The 26,305-nt window shown below is 39.7% G+C and overlaps 3 protein-coding genes across 3 annotated transcripts; 1 reads left to right on the top strand and 2 right to left on the bottom strand.

Annotated features, from left to right (window-relative positions):
- The first annotated feature begins 392 nt into the window (after positions 1-392).
- LOC108107040 (retinaldehyde-binding protein 1) lies at positions 393-3,822 on the top strand. Its single transcript, XM_041817709.1, is given in 4 exon segments — positions 393-998; positions 2,757-3,119; positions 3,121-3,219; positions 3,495-3,822. Coding segments are annotated over 4 exon segments (885 nt in total). The 5' UTR covers positions 393-758; the 3' UTR covers positions 3,678-3,822.
- A 350-nt stretch (positions 3,823-4,172) lies between these two features.
- On the bottom strand, positions 4,173-8,541 carry LOC108107039 (dihydrolipoyllysine-residue acetyltransferase component of pyruvate dehydrogenase complex, mitochondrial). Its single transcript, XM_017214396.2, is given in 8 exon segments — positions 4,173-4,743; positions 4,798-4,900; positions 4,963-5,311; positions 5,379-5,605; positions 6,602-6,665; positions 6,667-6,989; positions 7,053-7,222; positions 8,177-8,541. Coding segments are annotated over 8 exon segments (1,527 nt in total). The 5' UTR covers positions 8,338-8,541; the 3' UTR covers positions 4,173-4,613.
- Positions 8,542-13,777: 5,236 nt separating this feature from the next.
- On the bottom strand, positions 13,778-26,097 carry LOC108107098 (histone acetyltransferase KAT7). The gene is given in 9 exon segments (XM_017214480.2): positions 13,778-14,425; positions 14,484-14,579; positions 14,690-14,847; positions 20,061-20,166; positions 23,433-23,805; positions 23,868-24,025; positions 24,082-24,198; positions 24,200-24,708; positions 25,182-26,097. Coding segments are annotated over 9 exon segments (2,448 nt in total). The 5' UTR covers positions 25,996-26,097; the 3' UTR covers positions 13,778-14,308.
- Positions 26,098-26,305: the final 208 nt, after the last annotated feature.

The following is a 26,305-nucleotide window of genomic DNA, read 5'->3' as shown; positions in this document are numbered from 1 at the left end:
GGTAATTTAAACTAAGGTTCAAGACGCCAGGCGCGTGTAAACATCACGATCAATGGCGAAATAACCCCAAAAAAAAAATAAACACAGAAAATTCGGAACTTAGCTTGAAAGTTGGTTTTCAGGCCTAGACAGAGGGGGAGGGTTCAATGGAGATGCCCGAGGGTTAAAGGCGTAAGGTGATTGACAGCCGAAATGGTGACCTTTTTTTAGTTGATCTCTCTTTTTTTTTTTTTTTGTTTTTTTGGTAGTTTCCTATGTGCACAGCGCCATTAGTCTAAAAGATAAGAAATGAATATGGAAGTCGGGCCAAGACGATCGCCTCTGCCGCAGCGGGCTTTATCATCGACGTCGCCGTCGAAGCTGTCGTTCGGCTGATATATAATATAGAAGTTAACTCACAAGGGTTTCCAAAGGCAAACCGAAATTCAGTTGACTCGAATCGCACGAGTCGCGAGGAAGCAAAAACTTTAAGAACGCTGAAAAAACCTTTTGAAAAGTGAAAATCGTTTGACTTCGCCTTAGGTAAATAACAATTTTTTTTAGACTGAACTGGTTGATTATCCCGGGAAGATTGTTCAAATAAATCGATCCAAAAGTGCTGGTGCCAAATTACCCCAAATTAAGTTTGCAATTTTCCCGCTGGCAATCATCAGTGATCCGAAATACTGGAAAAACTAACATAGAACGCATTTCTCGAATCTAAAAACACGCAGGCCCCGAGTTATAGAAAGAAAAAAAAACAGTCACCAACCGACATAATGGCTGCCACCGATATCAGCGACGAGGCCTTTAACTTGCGTCTGGGCTATCTGAAGCCGGAGACCGTGGAAATCGCCCGGGTGGAACTCCGGGAAACCGAGGAGGTCAAGGCGGCGGCTATCATCAAGCTCCGAGAGCTGCTCAAGGCCACGCCCGAGCTGAACTACAAGGACGACGATGCCTTCCTCACAGTCTTCCTGCGCGCCTGCCACTTTTACCCCGAAGGTGCTTTGGAGAAGGTGCGTATCATAAATGCAACAAGGGTTCAGTGAGGTTTTGTGGGGGAATACTTTCAGTCTTTTGTTAGACTGAAGAATAATAAGGCTAAGAAAACAACATTTTGGTATGTTGTTTGCCAAGAGGAAGTTTGACTGTCTTTAATATGGAAAAGTAAAAGAATGAAAACTCTTATTTTATTAATTGAGAAATTAAAGAATAGGTGTTGTGTTGCTCGATTTTGTTCATTTCTTAACAAAGTTTGAAGTAATGTATTTATTATTTTTATACCATTTTATTTTAACCATCTATTTTAAATTTTGTTTAAAAGAAACCAGGGAAGGCGTAGCTTTCTTTCTTACAGTGAAAATATTTTTAAATTTATAAAATATTTAATGTTTTTAGGCTTTTAAATAAACACTTTAATATACATAAATCAGATCCAAAATGGTTATAAACCGAAACCTAAAAACGTTCGTTCGTTGTTCTTTAAAGAAAAAAGTTTATGAGGCCTCTAAGTTCTAATATAATTTTTACACTAAAATGAATTCTCAATCCATAAAGTACATTTTTAGTACTTTTATGGCACAAAAAAGGAAATAAACCTTTATTAGTTTAGATTAAGCTCTAGGAATACACAAAATAGTTAAAAAAAATAAACTTTTCCAAAAAAAAGAGTACTCCCAAAAGCTAAATCCGTTTATATAAATAATTTACAAAACAATAATGTCCTTTCATTCGACTACGATTCATTTCACATCTCGAACTTTAATCGAATCGCATTAAGACATATTTATATGTATATTAATGCCTTGGAAACAAAATCCAATGACTTTCCCTTATCAACGCCGGCAACACAAGTGACTTGATATTTGTTTCGACATTTGAGAGATTATCAAATGCATAGAACGAGCGTCTCGAACAGGTCTTATCGCCAGCAAACATCGTCATTTCACAGCTATTGGAATGGGGTCTATAACCTAAGTTGGGCGATTCAAATATGTTCATAAAATAGTGAAAAAAGGTAAAGAGCTTTTGACCATTCATAGATAGATGTGAAACATATTTTATATTAAAGAAGAAATCTTCACTTCAAAAATCCTCTCAAGAAGAGAACCCTCATAAGTAAAGGGTCTCAGTTGCCTTTCAGTTAGCCAAAAACAAAAAAGTCTTACTAGCTTTGATATATTATTATGTAATAATCATAAAATGTATTGCCTATAAAGTCCCCTCAAGAATTGCCACCTCATTTATGGTATAGTCTAGGTGAAATAATATATGGGATATTGTAAAAGAAGAAACATACGATCTGAAATAAAAGCCAACAACAAGATCGCTTTCAATACCCGTCTGCTGATAACTTTTTTGCTTTTGAACTCACTGACCGGCAGAGAAGCCCCTGATAAGGAGACCCATTTCCCAACCGATCGGATTCTCTATATGCATGAACAATATTCAATGACTTATTGAAGAAAAGTGACTGAATCAGGCCATAAAAATCGAACGTTCGGCAATTTTTTTAAATTTATCATCATAGGAAACCGCATAACTTATATGGTTACTTTATGGTTCTGGCCAATGGTCAATACCTTATCAAACCTGGGGATTGTAATCTGGCAAGGTCCCACCTGCCAACAGATGAAGCTCAACGGAGTATGCGTCACAGGTTCAAAGATTTATCGGGGCTATAGCAGAGTTTTTACTAAGCTATATATATAATTTCATAATAACCAAGTCTTTATATTATATTTATATCAACATTCTTTATGTTTATTTTCTAGATGAAAACCACAGCCAGTTTCCGCAAGGAGTATGCCGCCCTGGTCCGTGGACTCTTGGTGGAGCAGGTCAAGGAGAAGTTCGTGAAGGGCAGTGTGATTAATGTTCTGAGAAATTGCGATCAGAAGGGTCGCCGTGTCCTCATTGTGAACTGTGGCAAGCTCTGGGATCCCAGTGAGATCAGCAGCGATGAGATGTTCCGCATGCTGTATATGGTCCATCTGGCAGCTCAGCTGGAGGAGGAGACTCAGGTGAGGGGAGTGGTCTGTATCATGGACTTCGAGGGATTGGGCATGAAGCAGGTCAAGGCTCTGTCGCCGAGCTTCTCCAAGCGTCTGCTCACATTCATCCAGGAGGCGATGCCTCCTGCGTATGAAGGAGGTGCATTTCGTGAAGCAGCCCTTCATCTTCAACATGGTCTGGTCGCTGTTTAAGCCCTTCGTCAAGGAGAAGCTGAATAGTAGGGTGAGTACATATTTCTGATTCTAACTTAACTTTAAAATGGGAAATGTATCTTATAGCTATATATTTTTCAATACCTTTTGTAAAGGTTGCAAGTTACAAAACTTTCGTTTGTTTTCCAAAAATTACTTTTCCCAAAAAAGTAGGCAACATTTTCTTGATTTTAGAACAAACAAAAAAAGGATATTAAGACATTTTGATATGATCAAAATAATAATACAAACAATGCAAAAATAAACTTTCTAATCGAATACAAATTCCCCTTCCTCTTCCCGCAGATGCACTTCCACGGCAGTGACATGAAATCGCTGCAGAAGTTCCTCGACCCCTCCGTCCTGCCCGCCAACTACAAGGGCACTTTGCCCGCGATCGACTACGGCGGCGTCGAGTGGTTCCCCGCCCTGGAGAAGCAGGCCCAGTACGTGGCCGAGTGGAGCCAGTTGGGCCCGGCTCAGTGGTGATTGCCCAACATTCCAAAAACCATCCCCAACCAAACATCCACATCCTAAAGACATTAGCTTAACTTTATGCTTGTAAATACTTTCAAATTGTGTTTGCTTAGTTCGTAAACATTTTGGCAATAAACTAGTTACATAATACTATAAACCAATGAAAATAGTGATTATTTGTTTTTAATCTATGTTTTGAGTTGATGTTAGAGAAACTGCCCTTTCCCTAAGTAAACTATTTGATCAAGACTCTTGAAGAGACAAAGTCTTAAAATTACCAACCTTTTATTATTCCACTTGACCAACTTGTTCAGTTCAACAATTCTCAAAAGTACTTCAATGGTAGTAAATAAACAAATCTTATTAATCAAGTATCAACTTCAATTCAAAACCAATTCGAAATATTGTTACAATTTAAAACAATTTCTAATTTCAATAACAAAAATCCCCCACAACGATATTAAGATAAAAGACCAAATTTATTTTTTATGAATTGGCTAGTGAGCGTGAGTGTGTTTTGGGTTTATTCAACGCGTCTTTGGACTTTCAACTACTTCCATTTTCATACTCGATCATGATCAACATATGCGAACGAAGCATACAAAACGTTTTGCATATCAAACGGAAATTTACAGCTCTGTGAGTGAGTTAATTCGAATATCATTCAAGTATTTTGTGTGTTCTTTCTACAATCATGGCAACGATAGGTGACCATCAATAACTACATCAAATATTACACAATTTAATTTCTATATATATATATAAGTAATAAAATGGGATGAGTTAAATCCAATTTAAGACTTTACATATGTAACACCGATTAGAATCCACACATCCACATAGTTTATATCTCGACCGAAACTCCTCGCTTAAAGAGAGGTTCCAAATTTTTTGTTTTTTTTTTTTTTCGTTGGAGTCTCTAATATGTGATGGGTCGTGCCGGTCCGTTTACAATACCATATTGGACGGATCCTCCACGTAGTCGCGGAAGTGCTGCAGCCACCTGGCAGCAACAGCACCATCTACCACACGATGATCAGCACTCAGGGTAACGGTCAGTACATTGATTTCCTTGAAACTGTAAACGAATCATTTTTAGTAAAATTACTTATTACATATTCCCAACTCTTACCCCTTGAGACTGTCAGGATCCGCTACCAACTGTTTCGTTGTGGTGCCAATGGCCAGGATGCATGATTGAGGGGGATTGATAACGGCAGCAAACTGGTTAACACCTATAAAAGTTTTGCATTTTTATTATTTAATTCAAATCATGATGTTAAAAAGATTCCCTTACCGAACATGCCCAGGTTGGACACCGAGATGGTGCCGCCCTGGAACTCATGGGGCTGCAGTTTGTTGTCGCGTGCCTTGGCTGCCAGCGCCTTGACATCCTTGGAGATCTCCAGGACTCCTTTGCGGTCGGCATTGAAGACAATAGGTGTAATTAAGCCCTTGTCCGTGGAGACGGCCACCGAGACATCGACATCGTCGTACTGCCGGATTACTGTGTCCATCCAGGCGGAGTTGGCCTCCGGCACTCTAAGACTGGCGATGGCGACGGCTTTGATGATGAAGTCGTTCACGGAGACACGGGCTCCCTGTTTCTCGTACTTCTTGTTAACCTTGGCGCGGAACTTCAGAAGCTGCACGGAAATTTCATTTGGAATTAGATTGTAAATTTACCTTGGAAAGATCATGTTGTTTACTCACCTTATCCACATTGCATTGCACAGTAACGTAGTAGTGGGGCAGTTGGGTCTTGGACTCCAGCAGACGCTTGGCGATCACCGCCCTCATGTTCGTTACCGGGATGTCCTCGAAACGTGCTCCGGCTGCCTTTGCTGACTTGGCAGGTCCTGCAGCAGCTGGCTTGGCTGCCGCTTGCTGGCCTGCAAGATCACCAGATTTAATTGAGCCATGGACTCCACTGCCCTTGCCTGCACACAAAAGCCGCGGATTAGTAACAGAACAATTGGACAGGGGACGCTAAATGAAAGGTTGGATGCTTAGGATAATGTGATTGAAATATTGAGAATCAAAAAAAGAACACCGAGCTAACTTTTTAAAGAACGACTTTCTATAACTTAAGCATTTTTAAAAGCTGATCTACACCCTAAGTTTTTAAGCCATTTACGACTGAAATTGTTTTCAAAATCCCTTTCTCTGAGGAATGCCATTAAATGATTTTTGTTAGTTCTATTTTAGCTTGAATCTTCTTTAACTAATGTACGAGGTGTGTTCAAAAAGTAAGGTGACTCTTCAAATTTCGCGAATTTCAAATTTTTCGATTATCGATTTTTTTGTTTTGTTATATTGGTACACTCTTCCCTAACATCTGTACCAAGTTTCAATGGAACATCCTCTTTTGTTTGGTTGTGAGAGGCGTAAATTTACAAGTTGTTTTGCGAGCTCGGCGATTTTTTGCTATCGAAAAATATGGATCAAAGGATTTGGATTTTTTGGCCAAAAACAACACCACAATAATGCCTCAGCCACCATATTCACCGGATTTGGCCCCATGTGACTTTTTCTTGTTCCCAAAACGAAGATAATCGAAAAATTTGAAAATTTGAAATTGAAAAGTCACCTACTTTTTGAACACACCTCGTATAACTTCTAAAAGGTTTCGATAATCGAAAAATTTGAAATTCGCGAAATTTGAAGAGTCACCTTACTTTTTGAACACACCTCGTATGTACTTCCTTTTCTGTAGAGTTTGTTTAACTTCATTAAGGTCAATTTATAAATGCTTACAGGTTCATACTTCCTATTTATAAGGCTTCTGAAAAGTTACTTTTCCTATATATCTACAACTATCTTTATCTTCTTCACATAACTAGCGATTGATTGCAATGGATTTTAGTCAGGTGATGCATGCATGGCGAAATGGGTCAGGATGATTGTAAGAGTGGCATTAGTTGGGATTGAACAACCTTGTAGACGCAGCTGTTGTGCCTCGGCTAGTCGCTTGGCCATCGGACTGGCATACACACGGCCCCGTACCTGCTGCAGCTGGAGCAGCGGCTGGAGCGGGAGCTGGAGCGGGCGCAGCGGCAACTGGAACTGGGGCAGGTGGTGGTGGCGCTGCTGCAGCTGGTGGCGCTGGCGCTGCAGCCGGAGCTGCTGGCGCGGCTGCTCCGTCGTCCTTGAAGTTTGCAAAGGCCGCTACGCTGCCTTGGTCGGGTACAATGATGCACAGCAACTGGCCAACAGGTACATCCTTGGTGCCGCCCTGAATGAGGATCTTGGCCAGATAGCCCTCCTCGGGGGTCTCGAAGCCCATGGTGGCCTTGTCCGTTTCGATCTCGCACAGTAGATCACCTGAAGTATGATTATTATATATATAATTCTTTGGTTTGGTCTTTAAAGAGTAGGCCTACCCACCTTCGTTGAGTTGGTCGCCTTCCTTCTTCTCCCAGCTGACAATCGAACCTCGCTCCATGGTGGGTGAGAGTGCGGGCAGTGGTACCCTGATGTGTTCCGGAAGGTTGGAATAGGCACGGGCAAAGTTGTAGCTCCATCCTGCCAGGGGTTGGCTAGTGGTAAGTTTAGACCTGGATTATATTTAAGAGATTTTCGGATTAGAAAGGTTGTTCCTGTGCTTAGTTTTAAGTACTACAAGAAAAGGTTAAATTAATACCCTTATGTTTTCTTAATTAAATGATAAAGTAGTCAACTTAAAATCTATAAAAAATTGCATTGAGAGTTATGTTGCATAAGTGTGGAAATCATAATGTGATTGATTATATAAACAAATGTAATTTTCAGGGTAAATAAATTTAAATGCTCCTCATTTAGCTCATCAATTAATGATAAAGGCTTTCCATCAGAATGATATAAAATATTTATGTTCAATGTAAAAATTAAAAAGAATAGAAGTGTTTCCTTATCATTCATTTCTTAAAATAGTTTTATCTTCTTAAGAGTTAAAATCTATCCTGACAATCTTGCAAAAATGATTCATTGACTTTGGCTACCGAACTAAACCTAATTTGACCTGACGAATTAATTTAAGCAACTTTGATGGGTTAATTTATGGCCGCCCGGTCAGCTGATGGTTTGTTGTTGTTTACGTACTAACACTGCCGCGATAATAACTATGAACATATGTACAGGTATTTAATCGAACACTCAGCAGATGTAAACAAAAGCCATTGTCGAAAAAAGTGACCCATCAAATCATTAGACGGAATTTTCCAGCTTATCAGCCAGCCAAAACACTATCACGCATCATGCGATATATTAAAGCGTGTATACGACCTTGGCCATAAATCCAATCAGCAGTGGAGCACGCACAACACATGCAAATGTCACATATATACATATAGGTTTTTGGGGAATACATGATTGATGCTAAATACTTGGACACAGGCCTGTCAATCATGGCCCCCAGTTCTGGGTTCCCTCACAAAACGAAATGCTGCAGCTTACGCATTTTGCAATATTACACAACCATTTCTAACCTCAACGAAAGCGCTGAGATTTCTGATTAGAGGAGACAGTTTTACCTAAGGCTCTGGAGATTCCGGGAGTTGATCAGCTGGCAGCTGAGGGCGCGCACTCCGACATTTCCGGCCGATCGGCGGATATAGGTGGCGTTATTCGATCGCAGGAGCACGGAGCGAAGGGCCCCGATTTCGTTTCGTGTTGTTGCAAGGGAGCGCAGCATTTTCGTCCTAATTCGTTGGTCTCCCCGGTTAAATCCTAATCCAAATCTGGTTGTGGCGACGCGCGTGGGTGTACTGGGTTCTACGGCGGCGCGTCAGTTGGAATTTTGACAAACGAATCTAGTCGAAAAACGGCAAAGTCGAGAATTTACAAAATTATGCCGATAACCTTAAGGAGGTCAGTGTGAACGCAGCCGGAACGCCAAAAAATGCCAAAGGTGGTTGAAATACCGAAACATACTTTATTAACAGGCGGAAAATTTATTTTAAATATAAAATGTTTGCAAAATATTTGACAACATAAACAAATTTTCTTGGATCGAATGATAAAATTTTCCATTAAGTAGAAGTATATAGCTGTAAGGTAGACGTAGCTATCTGGTTTTTTGGTTCTTAATTAAATTATCTATTGAATAAGAATAAGAATTATCGTACTGATAAAGTTAGTAATGTACATTTATATAATGACATAATTATATTATCTTTTACGAAACCACTTTAAAATATCCGGTATTTATTTGGATTTCCCAATTAGATTTGCTTAAATATTTCCCAATTAGGTTTCGACAGCTACGTTCTACTTGGTCACACTTTTTTATCGCATAGGGCTGAGTTACTTACTATCTACCGAACGATACTTTTCTAGTTTTCTATTAATAATAGTTGTTTAGTTAACAGTTTTAAGGTAAGAAAAATATTGAATGCCAATATAAGAAGTATATTATAAACCTATAATAACATAAATGCCAATATAAAAAGTATAGTATATGCCTATTTATATGAAACGTTTATTTAATTTGACTTGGAAGTTAAATAAAATGTTTATTATTTTTAACAAATAAAATAAAACTGTGTGGTGATTGTTGAATGAAATACTTTTAATAATCACCACTTCCCAAATTAAAATGACATTAAGAATGATGAACGATTTGTTATTATGATTTCCAGGCCGTAAACAATCTATTTTTAAACAAAAGCCACAACCTGTTTTGAAATTTGAGAGAGGTTAAATCTGAATGTGATTATAAACCTTTAAGCTGTAATAAATTGATGATCTTATTGACTCAAAATAGCTAAACAATTCATTAAATGCAAACTCAATTTTATTATTTTTTTTATGCATTATATATATTACAAAAGCAAAATTCAAATTACCTTAAAAACTTGTTAGCGAAAAGTCAAAAGTTAAAATGTTTCACCAATTAAAGTAAAAAATATTTTCTCAACACAAAATTCACTAATACGATGAACAATTTTGTATTTTTGCTTATTTTTGAAAAATTGTGTAATTTTAAATTTAGGTAATAGCTCAGTCCAGTAAAATTTCCCATTAAATTTAAAACTAATTTTAAAAACAAATTTTGTATTTGTGATTTATATGTACATACACATTAATGAAATAGAACAGAACTTGTAAGATACATTAATTTGAATAATAATCTGAATTTTTTTGAGCTTTAACACTCTTATGCCGTTTTCGTATGCAAATCACCTCATATTGAGTGTACTTCAACATGTGCCGGGTTACAGGCCACACCAGAGCACCTGATGAAGTACAATAGACATGGGAGACAGTTGATACACCTGGGATTTGTTTTGAGGACTCGCCAGCGAGTTAAATGCGATGAAGACATATGGAGATGTATGTCTGACACCACGCGCGCTACTTCAGGTACCTGACTGTATGTAAAAACCAGCCCCGGTCTCTGATTAGCGCGCAAGGTAGAAGACATTTAAGCCTTTTCAGGGAGAACATCATTATACATATACTGCCGAGTAGGAGCTGTAGCTGGAGTTGGAGATGTAGATATAAAGCCAAGCCCAGTCAGGTTTACTTTTTCCTTCTTTTTTTTTTTTTGCAGTTTTGAGACAGATGTTTGGCCGCCTGGCAACAAAACTGCAGCAAATGACGACCCCTGCGTTCACTCATGTTTTGGGGGCGGGGGGTACGGGAGACGACCTTGTGCCTGGTATTAGGTCCCCGCTTTAGGGTTAACGATCTCTATAGTTGTACACGGTGACGATGATGATGACGCCATGCGAATTTTATGCAATAACAATGCCAAAATTAGTCATATGAGTGTATGGAGAACTGGAACCAGGGGCGTATCTAGAGTAAACTTTGGGGGAGACTTTCGTTGATTGTGGTAAAAACTTGTTAATATATTGAAATTGATAAAATAGTTTGTTTAGTTATAAGGGTTTTACCAACTCTTTTCGAGGGAAAGCCATTGTGATCCCCTCTGGTTGCGCCACTGACTCAAACATGGAGTGCTAATGACCACATAGGACGTGACGTCATCCGTCGGAGAATTATTACATTTCATTCAGCAAATTCTCTTTTTCTTGCGCTTCGTCTGGCAGACCCTTGATATTCTATATTTGAAACGCTGTAAAGAGACAAAAAGCAAAAGAAATGAAAGCCAAAGAAGACGCAAAAAGTGAGCATAAAATTAAGAAAAAAAGAACCGGCGTTTTAAGCTCTCTCTCTTGCGATCCCTCTCTCTTCCGCTCGCTCTCATTCTCTCTCACTCTGTTACTAACCGCAGATACGTGCGTGATCGCTCACACACACTCTTAAACTCTAAGCACACACATACGGCTGAGACACACACGTGCCTTTCAATACATTTGCGAATTCTCTCAAGTCTGTGTGGGTATTTAAATTTTTGCAAAAGTATTTTTTAACTACCTTTTCGGCTGTCTTCTTTTTTCTCTTTACAACACGCCTCATAAACCTGCGATCGCGAACAGCTTTGGACTGTGAATAATGGCGAATTTCTGCGCTATAGCCTTATATATATATACATATATATATTCAGTATATAAATGAGCAGCCATTGCTTGGGTGGGGCATTCCTAACCTCAAAAAATGACTGTCTTCGTTTGTGTTTGTGTCTGCCTGTCTGTGTGGGGCTGTCTCTTCGCTCTTCTCTCCTTTTTTTCTGCAGTAAAATTGCAGCACATGCTTTTTTTCTAGCCAAGCCACCGATTTTTTTTTGCCCTTAACCCTGAGCAAAAAAAAAATTTAGAAGTCCCTGCTCAAAATTCGATCACTCACGCACACACCCGCAAAATGAGCTTTGTCTGGGTTAAAAAAATCTAAAATTAATATTTGAGCGACAAAAAGTTCCCCAAATACAAAAAAAAAGCTACGTCTGTATGGTTATATGGAAATATGTAGAATCATGTGGTCGCCATTTGCGTCATTTTTTCTCGTAGTGTAGCGAAAAAAGCTGCCTTGTGATATCAAAATGCTAAAAATAAACCTCGCTCTTCTTTCTGTCCGTCTCTTTTGAGTTCTTTTTTATGTTCTTTAATTCCTTTTGGTAGAAAAACCCAGAAGCTCCAGAAACCACGTTGATGTATCGCCTTCTCTGTCGCTCGAATTTCACAATATGTTTCAGTTCCGTTTTGCGTTTTTTTCTTTCCTTCTTTTTTTTTCTTGCGACTGACAACTTCCGTTGCATTTTTCCTTGGCTTTCTCACGCACACACACACATGCACCAGCACATACACTAACACGCGCGTTAACTATTTTCTGTTAATATTTCTTAGCGCCTCGCTCTCTTTTCTCCCACGTTGTTGTCTCCCATTTGGTGCGAAACGAACGACTGTGCCAAAGCCCAGAAACTGTCTTTATTTTATATGGCCCGGCCGATTGCGATTTTCCTGCCCACAGAGATAAACCGAACACCAAATCGGCACAAGGCAAAAGGCCAAAGTGGCGAGTGCGAGGAAAGCTGCGAAGAGAGCGAACCGCGTTTGCCGGCTGTTGGCGATCAAATGCTCAATGTCTGCGGCAAATCAAGAGCCAAATGCGCGAATTTTATTCGCAGACGTCGGCGTCAGACGTCGACGGAGGCAGAGCTTCAAGCAGCAGCAGCAGCGACCGCAGCAGTGACGACGCTCTCTTTCGCCCTGTGTGTGTTGCCGTTTCTCTCGCACAGTGGCGCCGCCACCGAAAGGGGGCCGACACAAAAAGGGGGACGACACTCCGCCGAGACGAGACGAGACGTTGCTGCTGCTGCTTCCTGCTTCCTCTTCCTCACCCACATGCACATGCACTCACACAGATACGCAAATGCATATGGGCGCTACAGTGGGCACTTTGTGCAGAGATGGCAGTGGCATCTACAAACTTTAAAACTTTTGTGTCGGAAATAGATCGATATTGGAAGTTCAAGGCTCCTCTTACAGCTGGAAAGGTTGCCTCTGATCTTAAAACGGAAGATGGATCAGACAATGGGAGCTAATCAAAAAGATATATACCTAAGGAAATCGTAAAACGTTTCCCTGAAATAGAAGTTCAACCAAAAATTAAACGGGAAACGACGAGGATTCATTTCTACCTCAAATCAATGTTTTCGCCATATCACCAAACTCAAAGTCAAATTTTATAAAAGTACCCATTATTGTATACAGATGGATGGAAATGGCAAACTAAAACAAATATCGCAATTTATCGAGTATCCACTGTATATACATTTCCCAGCCTTCAGTCGAGTTCCTTTGTTATAAAACTGCACCACCATTAAACATACTGCAACAAAAAGCTCGGCACAGTGGGCTGATTTTGGCAAACAAAGCGCGGTGAACTCACTTTTTACAGGTTTATAAAATGAATCATATAAATATCATTTGATATTCCAGGAAATCACTGGTCGATGGTCGAATTGCAAAAGGCAAAGTAAATTCAGAGTTTTTCGTAAATTCTTTAACTTATTTATGGAATATCCGTAATACGATGACTGAATATTACTTTTGGCCTTAAAATGGCATATAAAGAAAGCTTATCTACTATTTACAGAAATATTTCTTGTTCATTGGTGTGACTAACTTTTGATTTAGTCACAAGTTTTGTTAGTAATCTTTAGATTCTTTGCCTTATATAATAGTATCATATAAATAGTTTAAAAAACATTATGGATATATATGATCAGCAATGGATTATAAATATATTTCAACAAAATTTCTTTAAAATTTGCTTTAAAATGATTTCAAATTCTATGTATATATTAATGGATTAGCTTCATTTTTAAATGCTAGAAGGCCCACTGTGCCCTCTTTTTTTCCTGCTCTCTTTCCCTCTTGCTCTCTCTCTAGCTGCTGCTTTCTGTCGCTCTGCAGCGCGCTGTTCCCGGTGCATATGTATGCTTTTTGGCTAAATGTCCCGCCACCCTCCGCCCCTTTGCATCCTGTCTGGGCTGGCCACTTCTCTTACCTTCTCCCTTCTCACCTGTCTCTCAGGGCGAAGCGACAATGTCAATGCGCTCGTCTCTCTGCCTTCGTTTCGGCTTCTTAGTGTGTGTGCACTTTTTGCGCTGCTGCCAAACACGCACGCACACAAGTACATATATAACACTCCTTGACTCACCTCTTTCCCTCTTCCTCCTTGGGTGTTCGGCTTCTTCATGATTCATCTCAATCTCAAGACAAGGCTTTGATCGTAAACCGAGTATATTTTCTTATATTTTTATAATTTTTTGTTTTGAGAATTTCGCTATGTAACTTAAGTCTCTAATTACTACAATTCTTAACTACCAACAAGTACAGACACAGACACGTACAAATACTATAGGCTGGCCTTAAGATCTACTAACGAATATTAAAAAATTAAAATAGAACTCCTACAACACCAACCTCCCATCGTTTGTCAATCTTGGTAGTCCCATATATCATGGCAAAAATAATGTTTTTCCTATAATTATTCTACATTAAGGCATATATCGGCTGAGATAAATGCAAATAATGATGATTTTAGTAAGGTATCGTATCGGATACCTTTGGCTGAGCTTCGTATAATCAACACAATACTAAAGGCTACCAAGATCAACGAGGATCAGAGGCATGTCTCTCTAGAAAGTCTATAAAAAAATAAAATCTCTGAAGTCAGGAATTCGGGGCCAAGGATTCTTCATCATCATCGTCGGCGTCCGCAAAGCATGCTCTGGCATGCTTCCAACCACGTGGCTATGGGGATGAACTCGGTTGCATATTGATAAATGGTTGCCATCTCAGACAGGAGTCATCGATCTTGGGGAAGGTTCCTCTCCGCTTCACCCTCTCCTCGTACTCATCCAGGACATCCTAGGAATGGGCATAGATTAGCTTAATAAATCCTGTGAAATATCTTTTCATTACTTACCTGCTTCTTGAGGACTATGTGCTTGCCCTTCCAGTACTTCATCATGCCAAGAGCCTGAAGGGTGCTCACAATGTCATAAGAGTAGATCGCCGTTTCCTAGAAATTTTATGTATAAAATTATTTAGTTTATAATTGTTACTTTATTTCTTCTTAAAGGCATATAAAACATATTAGTTAATATCTAATTTGACATAAAAATTTATTACCTGCGAAACATCCTTGATGGCGATTGTATTCCCTGATCTATTGCACAGATAGTCCAGCAGTACATCCTTCCAGTACGAGCGGTACGAGATCAGGCCGAGATCGGACAGTGGTTTTTCTGGCGAACCGATTTTACCCTCCACGCGGGTCAATAGATAGCCTGAAAGTAAGGCGGAAAAGATACGGATGCGGGTTAAAAATAGACCCCAAGAAGTATGCTACAGATAGAGGCGAAGTTCCGAACCAAGGTCCTCGAGTTCCGGCGTATTATTTATGGTGACCAACTTTGGGCCCGCCCTCTGCCTTGCCTGTGTGTGTGTGTGAGTGTTGGTGTTTAAGTGTGTGCGTGTTGTGTCTAGACAGGATTCCGCAAAGTATTCAAGGGGATCGTAGAAGGGGGTCCACATTTAAACAACGTTCTGGCGTACATTCAACCCAACGCCAGTGTCACCCCAAAGGAACCCACCCCAAAAAATGATATTCTGGATTCTAGAGCCGTCTGGCAGCAACAATTCCCGTCTCTAGATAACAACAACAACCACACACACAATAGGCGAGGCAAAGGAGAGCGGTGGCCTGAAGCAGCAGCAACAGCAACAATGACTGCAAGCTAAGTAAATTGACGAGGACGAGGACGAGAGAGCGAGGACACAACACAAAATCCACTGAGGCAGGCTCGGGAAAAAAACAGTTAGTAGCAGCAGAGGTGGCCCGGAGGTGCGGAGGGAGGGAGGGGCAATGCCAGAGGAGCGACATGGGCGTAGGAATTGTCAGTAATTTACAGAAGGAGATAAATTTATAAACATAAACATAAACATTATGAAAATAATATAATTAGGACTATCCATTTAATATTTCTTATTATTATTTTTATATGTCTAAATTTTCTATCAAATATTAACCATGTTATCTTTTGAATTGCGCCTAAGAGCAGGCAATACTTTTAAAGTTGATTCTACAATTGGTGATATTTCAATGTTTAATAACTTAATTATAGTATTATTCCTCAAGAGATTTTTAATTTCTTACTTCTGGAATATTTATTACCTATAAGGAAAGCCTCCTCTCTTAACCCTTTGTTGCGCCCATGGCACCAGCTGTGAGCCAACGGATGAGGAACATGGGAGAGCAGGACTCACTCAATGGCAGACGCAGACACAGCTGAGGAGGCGAATGGAGAGAGCAGGATTGATAGAGGAAGAAAGGGGCAGGGGGAAGAATCCTGCTGACTGACTGGACGAGCGCAGGGTTGAACGCACACAAGCAAAGGCAAACGCAGCACTTCGCTTTTTGCACGGCTGAGCACAGTGGGACAGATTAAGTATAATAATTAGTACATTAATATCATTTAATAAAGGAATGTTTTTTGTTTACTTTTTTCTTTAAGACCCCAACAAAGTCGGGCAATATATAAATAAAAACCTTTAAACACAAAAAGATGATCACTAGAAAGTAATCTTAGTTTCGTCCCACTGTGCACACTGTTTTATGCATTTCGAGGGGCAGGCCCCCTTGTCCTGCCGCGACTTCTGGCCGCAAGAAGGCGTTTTCGGGTGGCACTTTGATTTCTTTGTGCCGCACTTCGTCTCGCTTCTTCCCCTCTTCTTCTTTCTCGCCGCGATAAATCCTGGAGCGGCGAGACGGGGCAACGGTGCTGGTGCGAGCGAAAGGGGGAGTGTGGGTGGAAACGTCGAGACGACTTTATCGATCCATTTTGATTCGCACATTTGCACTCTCGCTCGCACTCGCAACATTCGCCGCTGACGCAGCAAACATTGTTGTTGCATAGCCACAGGCGCTGCGAACGAACAGTAATGAGTTAAAGAATGAAAATATACGCTAAATGTGCAAAAGAGGACGGCGACTGCAACTTTAACTCAAATTAGCAAGGCTCTAATTATTATTTCTATGTTGTATTTTGTTGTTTTCTATGCAGCTACAAGAGTGCAGAAAGCAGTGAGTAATGAGCAGCGATAGAGAGAGAGAGTAACAAAGAGCGAGAGAGTAACCGTTACTCGCTCTTTTGTGCTCGCCAAAGAGGACGACGCCCTTTCATTGTGACCTGTCCTGACCTTTGTTGTCTGCCGCCAACAGTTCTTGTTATTGTTGCTCTTCTGGTGTTGTTGTGTCTGCTAAATTTTAACTACAGTATAAATTCTATAAATTGAACATATAGTGCCGTTGTTATAACGTAAGGGGGGATTTATGCGGGTTAACTCTGAAATTTTTTGGGGATTTCAAAAAAATTATCATAAAAAAAAAGGTTGAGTATTCTGAAATATGTTAGACTGTACAATGGACATTTAAGAGACGTATACTTTATATTATAATACCCATTTAATACTCTTTTCAAATTCTGAATATAAAATTGTGGCCAATTTTCAAATGATCACAAAAATGTTTTGATCAATTTTAGATTTGATTTTACAAATATTTTATACTTTAAGAATAATACTATAATAATATTAAAATTATTTAATACAAAGAAACTTAAAAGTCCTTTGTCTATTCAATTTCAACTTACAGAAGTACCACTGTAAATATGTGTTTTTTAGAGGGTATATTGCTTATGCGGGTCTCGCAGAAGATAAAAGCAAAAAAACTTTAAGCGGCACGTTTCGTGTATTTTTCGGCAACTTGGGTGAATTTTGTTTGTGGGTTTTTAGAAAGTTTCATTAATTAATGCAGTAGGTGGCAACCCTTGTTCGCCCCTTTTAAATTCGGCCCCCTCATTTGCATTTTGCGTGCTGCATTTATTACACCTGGACCTAAATGCTCTATGGCCATCCCACTCGTACACACATGACTGACATTGCACGATTTTTCGGGGGTACTGGTGGGTTAAGTTAACCCCTGTCTGTCTGCAAGTGTTCGTTCCTTCCACCTGCCATGTGCAAAATAACCAATTCCAGTTAATGATGACGAAAATGATTTGCACGCCGAGCAGTTGGCTAGTACATGGCATATGTACATAGAGCCATATAAGATTCTAAGGAATAACATTATTTTTATATTTTATAATATTATTCATTGTGCTGATAAGCTATGAAGGAAGGTATCGTGTTGAGAAAACCTTTTAAGATAAGGTAAAAATGTATTAACTAACATTAAATAAATCTGTATAATACCTGAAATGTTAATAAAATATATCACCTTTTTAACAACTAAGGTAATTTATTTTATATTTTAGAGTTTATGGTTTCAGGTAGGTAATATAGGCTTGCTTTAAGTTTGGTTTAGTCAATGTAAAAGATAACCGATCAACGATTTTTAATAATTGTTTTTCTAAGTTGATCGTTGATTCTACAACTTTTTAAGGTACCGATCAATCTTACTCAAATATAACTATAAAGCTTTCCTGCACTTCACAATATAACAAAGGTCTTTATAAACTAAAGAAACAAATTACAAATTTAGTACTTTCCCAAAATAAATCAAACAATGGAACCAAATCTACCAACTTTAAAACTAAGCTCTAACGCTTATTTGCATGTTATAATAATCTAGATTTTCTTAGGATAGATTAGATTAATCAATTATTTTCCGTGCACCTAACTCGCTCTCTAAAAGTCCGTCTCTATTTCTCTCTCTTCCTCTCTCCCGTTGACCATTACTCTTTTTGCCGGCCGGCACTTCGTTTTGTGTCTGTGGGCCTTCTTCGCTTGTGTGCTTGTGTGTGTGTGTGTGTGTGTGTGTGTGTGTGTAAGGTCAATGTCGTTTCGCTCGCTCTTTCGTTCGTTCGTTCATTACCGCCCAACACCCCAGGCCCCCTATTACTCCCTCTCAGCCCTTGCCGACCATGGGGCACATTGCATGTATTGACTTTACATAGACACCGCCGCCGCCTCTGTCGGCTTCGCCGTCGGCGTCGACGCCATTGCGAATGTAAATGTATGACTCAAGACTCTCTTTGTCTTTCCACCGCCGCTTCCCCTCTCTTTCTTCATCAACAGGGTAATTCAGTTTTTTTTTTTTTAATCATTTTTTTTAGTTAGCTACCATTTTTTTTTTTTTTTTTTTTGGTTTTTTAGGTTGTGTGGTGTATTTTTATTGTCTTGTCTGTGGGCTTGGATTAATTTTAAACAATTTTCGTTGCAGCCGCTAAAAATTACTTATGCGATATGCGGTGCACCTGTGTGTGTCTGCGTTTAATTGATGCAGAAATTGCATGTTCTGCACCTGAGGAAAAGCCAGGAGAAGACGATGAAGAAGAAGAAGAGGTAGCAGAAGGAATGGTAGTGGATGGGTGGGGGAAAACTGCAATTGGAAAGCTGAGCCAAAGACTCTTTCATGTTTGGCTTTTCTCATGCAATGATGATTATATTTCACACACACCTGCACACTCAGGCAAACACACAAACACACACACACACACATATGACTCAGAGGAGGAAGAAGAAGAGGGAATAAATGATTCAATAAAGCCAGGAAATTTTAGTGGCCAATATACTTTTCACTAATAAGCCTCATTTAAGCCAAATTTCAATGGAATCCCCAGCCAGTCTCAACCAATGTAATTGATATCATCTGATTTTCAGGATCACTTCGGTGCTTAAGTTGAAGAATTCTGTAGAAGAACGCCAAGAAGAATTCGTCGCTTAAGGCCAATTAGGGGGAAATATATACATTAACCTTTTGATTGGTTTAATAAAACAATGAAGTTATTTTTAGGGCAATGCAATGACTAGAAAATGAATAGGTTTTAAAAAGTACTGCTTCTTTATGTTATATAGTATTATATATTAATATATTAGTAACTTTAACAGCAAAGGAACAACTTCTAAAGATAGAAGATAGATCTAAACATTTGAAACTAAACTTTAATGATAAAATAAAGAAAACTTGTAAATCAAATTAACAACATTCCAGAGTGTTTTCGATTCGTTTAAAGATTGAAAAAGAATAAAAACTAAACTATGATTATTTATGATAGTATGCCAATAATTTGTAATAATATTAAATTAAATAAGTAAATGATAAGTAAAGATTTAATAACAAAATATTTGTATAATAAATTCGAACAATAGTTTGGCAACCATTTATTTTTGGAATAAGTCAATCATTTTCTACGTAGTTTTTAGGTTCCTAATACAAATTTAAATAAACAACAGAACAAAATAACACAAATATTATTTAATAAAACTTTTAAAAGGTAAGAAAGGGATTTATACATATTAAAGATTTAAGCTTCGTACACAACAGAAGTGAAAAATGAATCCAAAAATATTGAACACATTCCAATAAGCTAGAATATTATACAACTCTAGTCCGGCATTTATGATTTCCCTAACAAAGAAGTTGCTTGTTCAGTAAACATCCTTGTTATTAAAGTTATTACCCTTTTATTATATAAAGAGTCAAATATAAACTTACTGAAATCGATGAGTAATCTCCCGTAGCCCTTTCGCTGATATGGCGGCAATGTTAAAATACAGGAAACATTGTAAAACGAGTTCTTCTCCTGCAGAAAGGGAATATGCTGCAAAAAGTAAATAAAATATTTAAAATTACTAAAAAATCCAAAAAGACAATCAAACCAGATCTTAAGCCGGGTTTACTTTGGCATTCCGCTAATCCAGGTAAAAGTAACCAAAGGTTAAGCGTACATATTATTAAAATTGAATCAATTACAAACATTCAAGAACAATGACAGACTGAAAAGGAGTGGGTAAAATCATTCAAGGAGTTGGGTGAGTTCCACCAGAGGGAAGGAGTAGCTATCAGTATGGGGAAAAGTCTTTGGGGTTGGGGGATCAGACAGACATTTTCCAGACAAAAGAAGAGGGGAAATGTGACCGTTTGCAAGTGGAAGAGATGATGGCAACATTCATCTGTCGCTTTTGGCTTTTTTCGGCAGTTCAATGACCAGCAAAATTAAATGAATCGATAGACAGTCAGCACCAGAGAGAGTCAGTCAGAGAGAGATGGTCACAGCAGCCGAAAAGAGATGGCCAAAATAGCGAGAGAACTGTGCGTAAATATGTAAACATACGCACATAGCCTGTTCAGCAGGACGAGGACCACAGGCTGGGGGATCGGGCTATATACGCAGGCCAGACTGACTCGTACATGGATATAGCCAAGCTATGCCAAAAGCCCTCTCCTCCTCTTCTCATGGTCATTGCCAAAAAAACAATCCCATGGAGAAGGCACAGAGACAAAAATATCACGATTGATGTTGGGAAATTATAACTTTCTTATAAAAGTGAAAGAAAGAAATTTTAACCTTTTGGCTATAATACGATATAAGAAAGGGATATAAATTCTATATGTAAAATTCTATAAAAATATATCTTTAAATACCCCAAATTTGGCCTAAACTAATGATATAAACATAATAATCCAGTAACAAATTGCTGTGTTGTAGTTCTGCTTACAGCTACTATTTCTTTCAAAACTTCCAAAATGGTTTAGAAATTTTAGCTTTTGTATTAATCCCATGATTCCCTCCTAAAAGATTAGATAAAAAAACATTCATAAGCCCCCAAAACAGTTTCTAAATATTAAAATTTTATTCCTAGTGTGTGGGATCCTGGAATCTGGCAACAATTCGGAAATTCATTTATGTACACTGCGGGTTTTTCATTTTGATTTTCCCTTTGTAGTACGCCTGGTTTTTGTTTTCTGAGCTATGTTTTTTGCTCGTTTTTCTTTTGTCTGCCTTGATGTCTGGGAACGCAACCACATAGCCGAGAAGTCCCTGTTTCCCAGTTTCCCATTCTGATCCCCCCCACAGGATCCCTCATCCCGGACTTTTCCTAGCCCGGGCAACTCTGCTGTTTTTGTGGAGCAGGCGCAGTCGCAGTCGCAATAGCAGACGCAGAAGCTGAAATTCCCGGACCCGGCCCAGAGGTGCACGACCTCAATCGTGTCCAAAGCGCATCCCACAGCATCCCGAGCATTGGAGCAGCGTGCCCTGCCTCCCTTCTCCAATCCTCAGTGTCTGGCTGCTGTCTGGACCCCGTTTCTGGAGTCAGAGAGTTGGAGGTTAACTGCGGGACAAAGGATTGCCGAAAATTATCACTGCCGGATGCAGTTGGGGTTGGGTCCTTACTTGAGTTTATACGGAGTCTAGTTTGTTAATTTTGGGGAATACTTTTGACTCTGTAAGACCTTAATATTTCTAAATATTATTAGGTTAATAAACCTTTAACCATAGAATATGAATTTATATATAAAAAATGGAAAAATACTCTCTCAAACCCATCATATTCACAGGGAGTTCTATAAGTAGCCTTTAAAAATGGTTTCAACACACTTTTCCAGTAAAAATACTAAAAGAAATGATCACAATAGTAAGAATTGGAAAATTAAAGACTTAATAACTGAATTAATTATCAAATAACCCGCCTTTCTTTATATATCGTCCTATGATTGTTTAAAAATTCCCTTCAATGAACTAAATACCATTAAATTATAATTCATTTTAACTTCTCCTCTTCGTATTTGGTTACTATCTAGATACTTATATAAGCAGAACCTAATACGCTTTAGGTACCAACGAAATTATGAATGTCCTAGCATGGGCGTAGTAAATATATGTAAACTTGTAGTATGTGTAGAAACTCCAAAATTCTGAGTGACTCGGCAGGCTGCGCCAGCGATTCGAGGGGTCACAAAAGGAGTTCCAAAGAGGGGCACCATCAGCAGGAGCAAGAGCTGGAGGAGCAGCTGCAGCATCAGCCAACGACATGCGCAATTTGTAACACAAACCCAGTCTCTGCCAGCGCCCAAAAACTTTGTGCATTCGTGCAGTTAAACTGCAAAAGTGGAGATGGGATCCCAAAACCCGTGAATGTATCCCCGGGCCTGTGTATATTCCGTATATTCAGGGGGAGGTCAAGAAACCGTGGCTGGCTTTTAAAGCCAGGGGAAATGACTCGCTCTCTCGGTTTCTCTCCCTGTTTCTCTCTTTGTCTGTTGCTTATTTACCCGAAAACGTTGACAATAAAAAAAAAAGGATGGAAAAATCATCTGGTTTTTGGTGGGCATGGTCAAGGCAGGGCAGTGTCTGGATCTGAATACATCCATATAGTCTGGTTAGCAGCCGTACATATGTACCGTACATGGGCTGTGGCTGCCATTCCGGAGTCTGGGCCGCCGGATTCTACATTCCTGGCATCTCTCTATAGCCCGTCTCCAGACATAAAGGAATCATAAAACTGTAAAATGTCATTATTCAATTTTATGCTAAGAAATAACCATAAAAGTTCGAGAATATTCTGCCGCAAAAAGGGGGCGGTGACTATTCATAATTTAAGCAATTAGGAAACGAAATCATTAGATTAGGGTTAAGTTTTACGACTTAAGATTGTTGTTGGGATAAAGCTGAGAGTCTAGGAGGTTTTTATCTAGTTAGGATTATTATTAGGGGCCAGAAGAGTTTATGAATCCTTAAAACTTCTTAAGTTGAAGTTATTAAAGTTATTAAAATTACATTTAAGTTCGGAAAGATAATAACCAGTCGTTCTTTGCTTCATCGTCTCAATAACCCTTCTCACTAAGAACATAGATGACCATTGAGAGTTCCAAATAATCAACTTTAATTACTTTATTATAAAAAACAAATTGACAAAGCCTAAGGCAGGGAATAAATTAATTTCGAAACAAATACATCAAATTAGATTACCCATTTGAAAACATTCAATCAAAATGGCACTTTTGTGCTCAATTAATATCAACACATTATCAAAGCACTCTGTGGCATGCGACAATACATTCATTGTAGGCATTCATTAAACTTACCTTGCTAAAATAACCCACTATATGGCATCCATCCACATCGGCTAGCGTCATAATGTAGAACAAAAAAGGCTCCACGTCATAGTAGAGGGTTTTGTGATCCAGAAAGAACTTGGCCAGCAAACAGAGATGTTGGCAATACTGCTTGTAGCGCTTTCCATCTACCTGCCACACCTGCAGTTTGCCTTTGCGGTATATCTCATCGCCCGGCGGATGACGCCAAACGCATTTCTCCGCGTGCCGTTTGATGCCAGTTTCTGATTTTTGATAGCGCAGACAGAATTCGCAGATATACATTTTGGGCAGGCGGGCAGCATCATCGGGGTAAGGAGATTGGTACCACACCTTCATCTTGTACTTCCCCATGCTGATATATCTGTGAATGGGAAGAGTTTGTAACTGATATCCAAAAATGATCATAAATATCAAAGCACTTACTTTATTCCCTTTCCCACGGGAAGGTCTTTCAGTTCGTCTTCTATCCTTTCGGAGGCCTGAGCTTGCGCTTCCCGGAACAATTGCAGATCGTAGTCGGGCACCAGGCCGGACAGATTTGGTTCTCGGTCCTCGTCAGTGACGTCTTTTTCCAGCTTAACCTGAGGTGTAAACAATACCATTAGTTAGATGTAATAACTAAAACATTTGGGCTCACCTTTGAGTCTAGAAAATTGTTATTGGCCGGCTTAAAGTTAGCCCTGGACTCGCGAGTCTTGGCCAGAAACTCACGCTGCTCAGGCGAAAGCGTTTTGAGATTGGTATGTTGATTTCCCAGGCGCCGTGACAATGTTAACGGGCATCTTCAGTCGCTGTTCATTCCTCAGTTTCCTCTCATTAGCTCGTTCTTTGCATTCGGAGGCGGACATGTTGTGATAAATGGGACAGGCCTCCGGCAGGAAATGCTTGTCCAAATTGCCACTCAAATGTCCGGATGAATCGCATCCTTCGATGGGACACTTCTTCTCTGTCTGCGTGATAGGTGACACGGGTCGGGACTTAATGGAGCTCAGAACTCCACTGCTAATTCCGATGGACTCTCTTTTCACTTTGCTTTTGCTGGCATTCAAATTCGAGGGTGCTGGTTTTTTGGCGGGACTTTTGGAGATCGGAATTTTGTCATCTTCTAGTTCGCCATCGGATTCGGAATCGGTGTCCTGTTTGGGCTGCTGCTTGGTCCTTCGCATGCTGAGCGATCGTGTCAGTTTCCTCATGGGATTGGCCTTATCTTTTCGCTCCTCTTCGCTGTCGGAATTTTGGATTTTTGTTGCTCCACCTTTCTTGCCTGTGGGAGCCAAAATAGGAATAATTAGTTAAATGTGAAGTTATTTATTTATGAAGATAATAAGGGTCTCTGTGGTTAAGTGTCGAACGGTTATCGGGTGCACTCTGTAAAACATTTTTGAATATCTCTTTCAGAGATTTTCTTCATCTTATAGACGATCAAATGGGCATGACCAAATCGACTCTGCTTTCATCCATACTAAGAATACAATTTATAAGATCGGAAACGCTTTAATGACATATGAAGAACAATTGTACAAAGACAGGCTAAGAAACTGACAGAGGGAACTGGCTTTATTGACTTAAATGGAGATCTTCTTCAGAATATAGGTACATAAACTTCTAATAAGTTTAGATAAGCCACCTCTTTCTGTATATTTACCCACTTTGGATAATATTATTACAATTTGTTTAGTATTTCTTCGATAGAGCTGCCTATAAGTCGTGTAATCAACCTCTGTAGACCCTGTTTACCTTTGTTTCCTCCTTTGACTGGTTGTGAGCTGTATGAGTTGGTGGAATCCGTTCCCTCCGAGTCGCTTCCTGAGCTGGAATCGTCGCCTGAGTTGGAGCCACTTTCGGAGCCAGAACTACCATCACTGCTGATCACCGGACCTCCGCCGTTTTTCTTGGCCGGCGGCAGTTTGCCCTTGACTTGTTTGGGCCTTACTGTGCTGGCCATTTTCAGGGGAACCTTGCGGCCGTTTTTGACGATCTTCATGGAGTCATCTGTGCTGTTCGACGAGGAGGAGAGTGAGGGCCTCTTTCCCTCGCCATTCTCCAGGGATCTGTTGTTATTGCTGTTGTTTGCCGACCGCTGTGGAGGATTGCTGGATTTGTTGGCGGAATTGGTGGCCTTATTGCTGGATGCAGGGGGTTTCCTTTTGGCCGTTGAGGCAGCAGCGGCGGCTGTTACGGTGGAGCTGCCCAGGGTACGGGCATTCTTTTTGGCCGGCGGTGCTGCGTTATCATCATCGTCGTCGTCGCTGGAAAGCTTACTTTTCGGAGGATTGGCCACTTTCTTGTTGGCGGAAGCTGAATTTCCCTTGGATTTCTCCTCTGCCGCCGGAGGAGCAGGCTTTCGTCGCGGTGCATTCCCAGAACTCGTTTGTTGTTGTTGCGTCGTTTGCGTCTGGGATTTGGCAGAGGAATTTGTGGATGGCTTCTCTTCCGGCGTCGCACTGCTGGAATCCGTGTCCGAACTGCTTCCTGTCTCCGAGCCACTGGTGGATCCGCTGGTGGAGGAGCTGCCTGACTCCGAGCTGCTGCTGCCGGACTCCAAGGCCATTGTTGGAGCGCACGGAAAGTCTTTTAATTTTCGTACACAAAAGTGCCTGATTTTTTATTGTTTTGATTAGAGTGACCAGAGGAGGTTGGCGAGAGGAATGCCGCAGAAGTCGGCGAAAAATATCGATAGTTGTCCATAGCTGCAGGCTAGAGATGTGCAATTTTTATACTGTCAATGTATCGGAAAGGATATAAGAATGGTTTATTATATTTTAAGCAATATTTTAATTTTTTTATTTCAATATTTATTAAAAAAAACAAAAAATAAAAAACACCTATTTTTTATTCTACAAATTTATTGAAAATATAAA

Source organism: Drosophila eugracilis, unplaced genomic scaffold (assembly GCF_018153835.1).
Source record: "Drosophila eugracilis isolate 14026-0451.02 unplaced genomic scaffold, ASM1815383v1 contig_1850, whole genome shotgun sequence".
Classification (NCBI taxonomy): domain Eukaryota; kingdom Metazoa; phylum Arthropoda; class Insecta; order Diptera; family Drosophilidae; genus Drosophila; species Drosophila eugracilis.
Note: the sequence above shows the minus strand (reverse complement) of the source record. Positions and strands in the feature narration are given on the sequence as shown.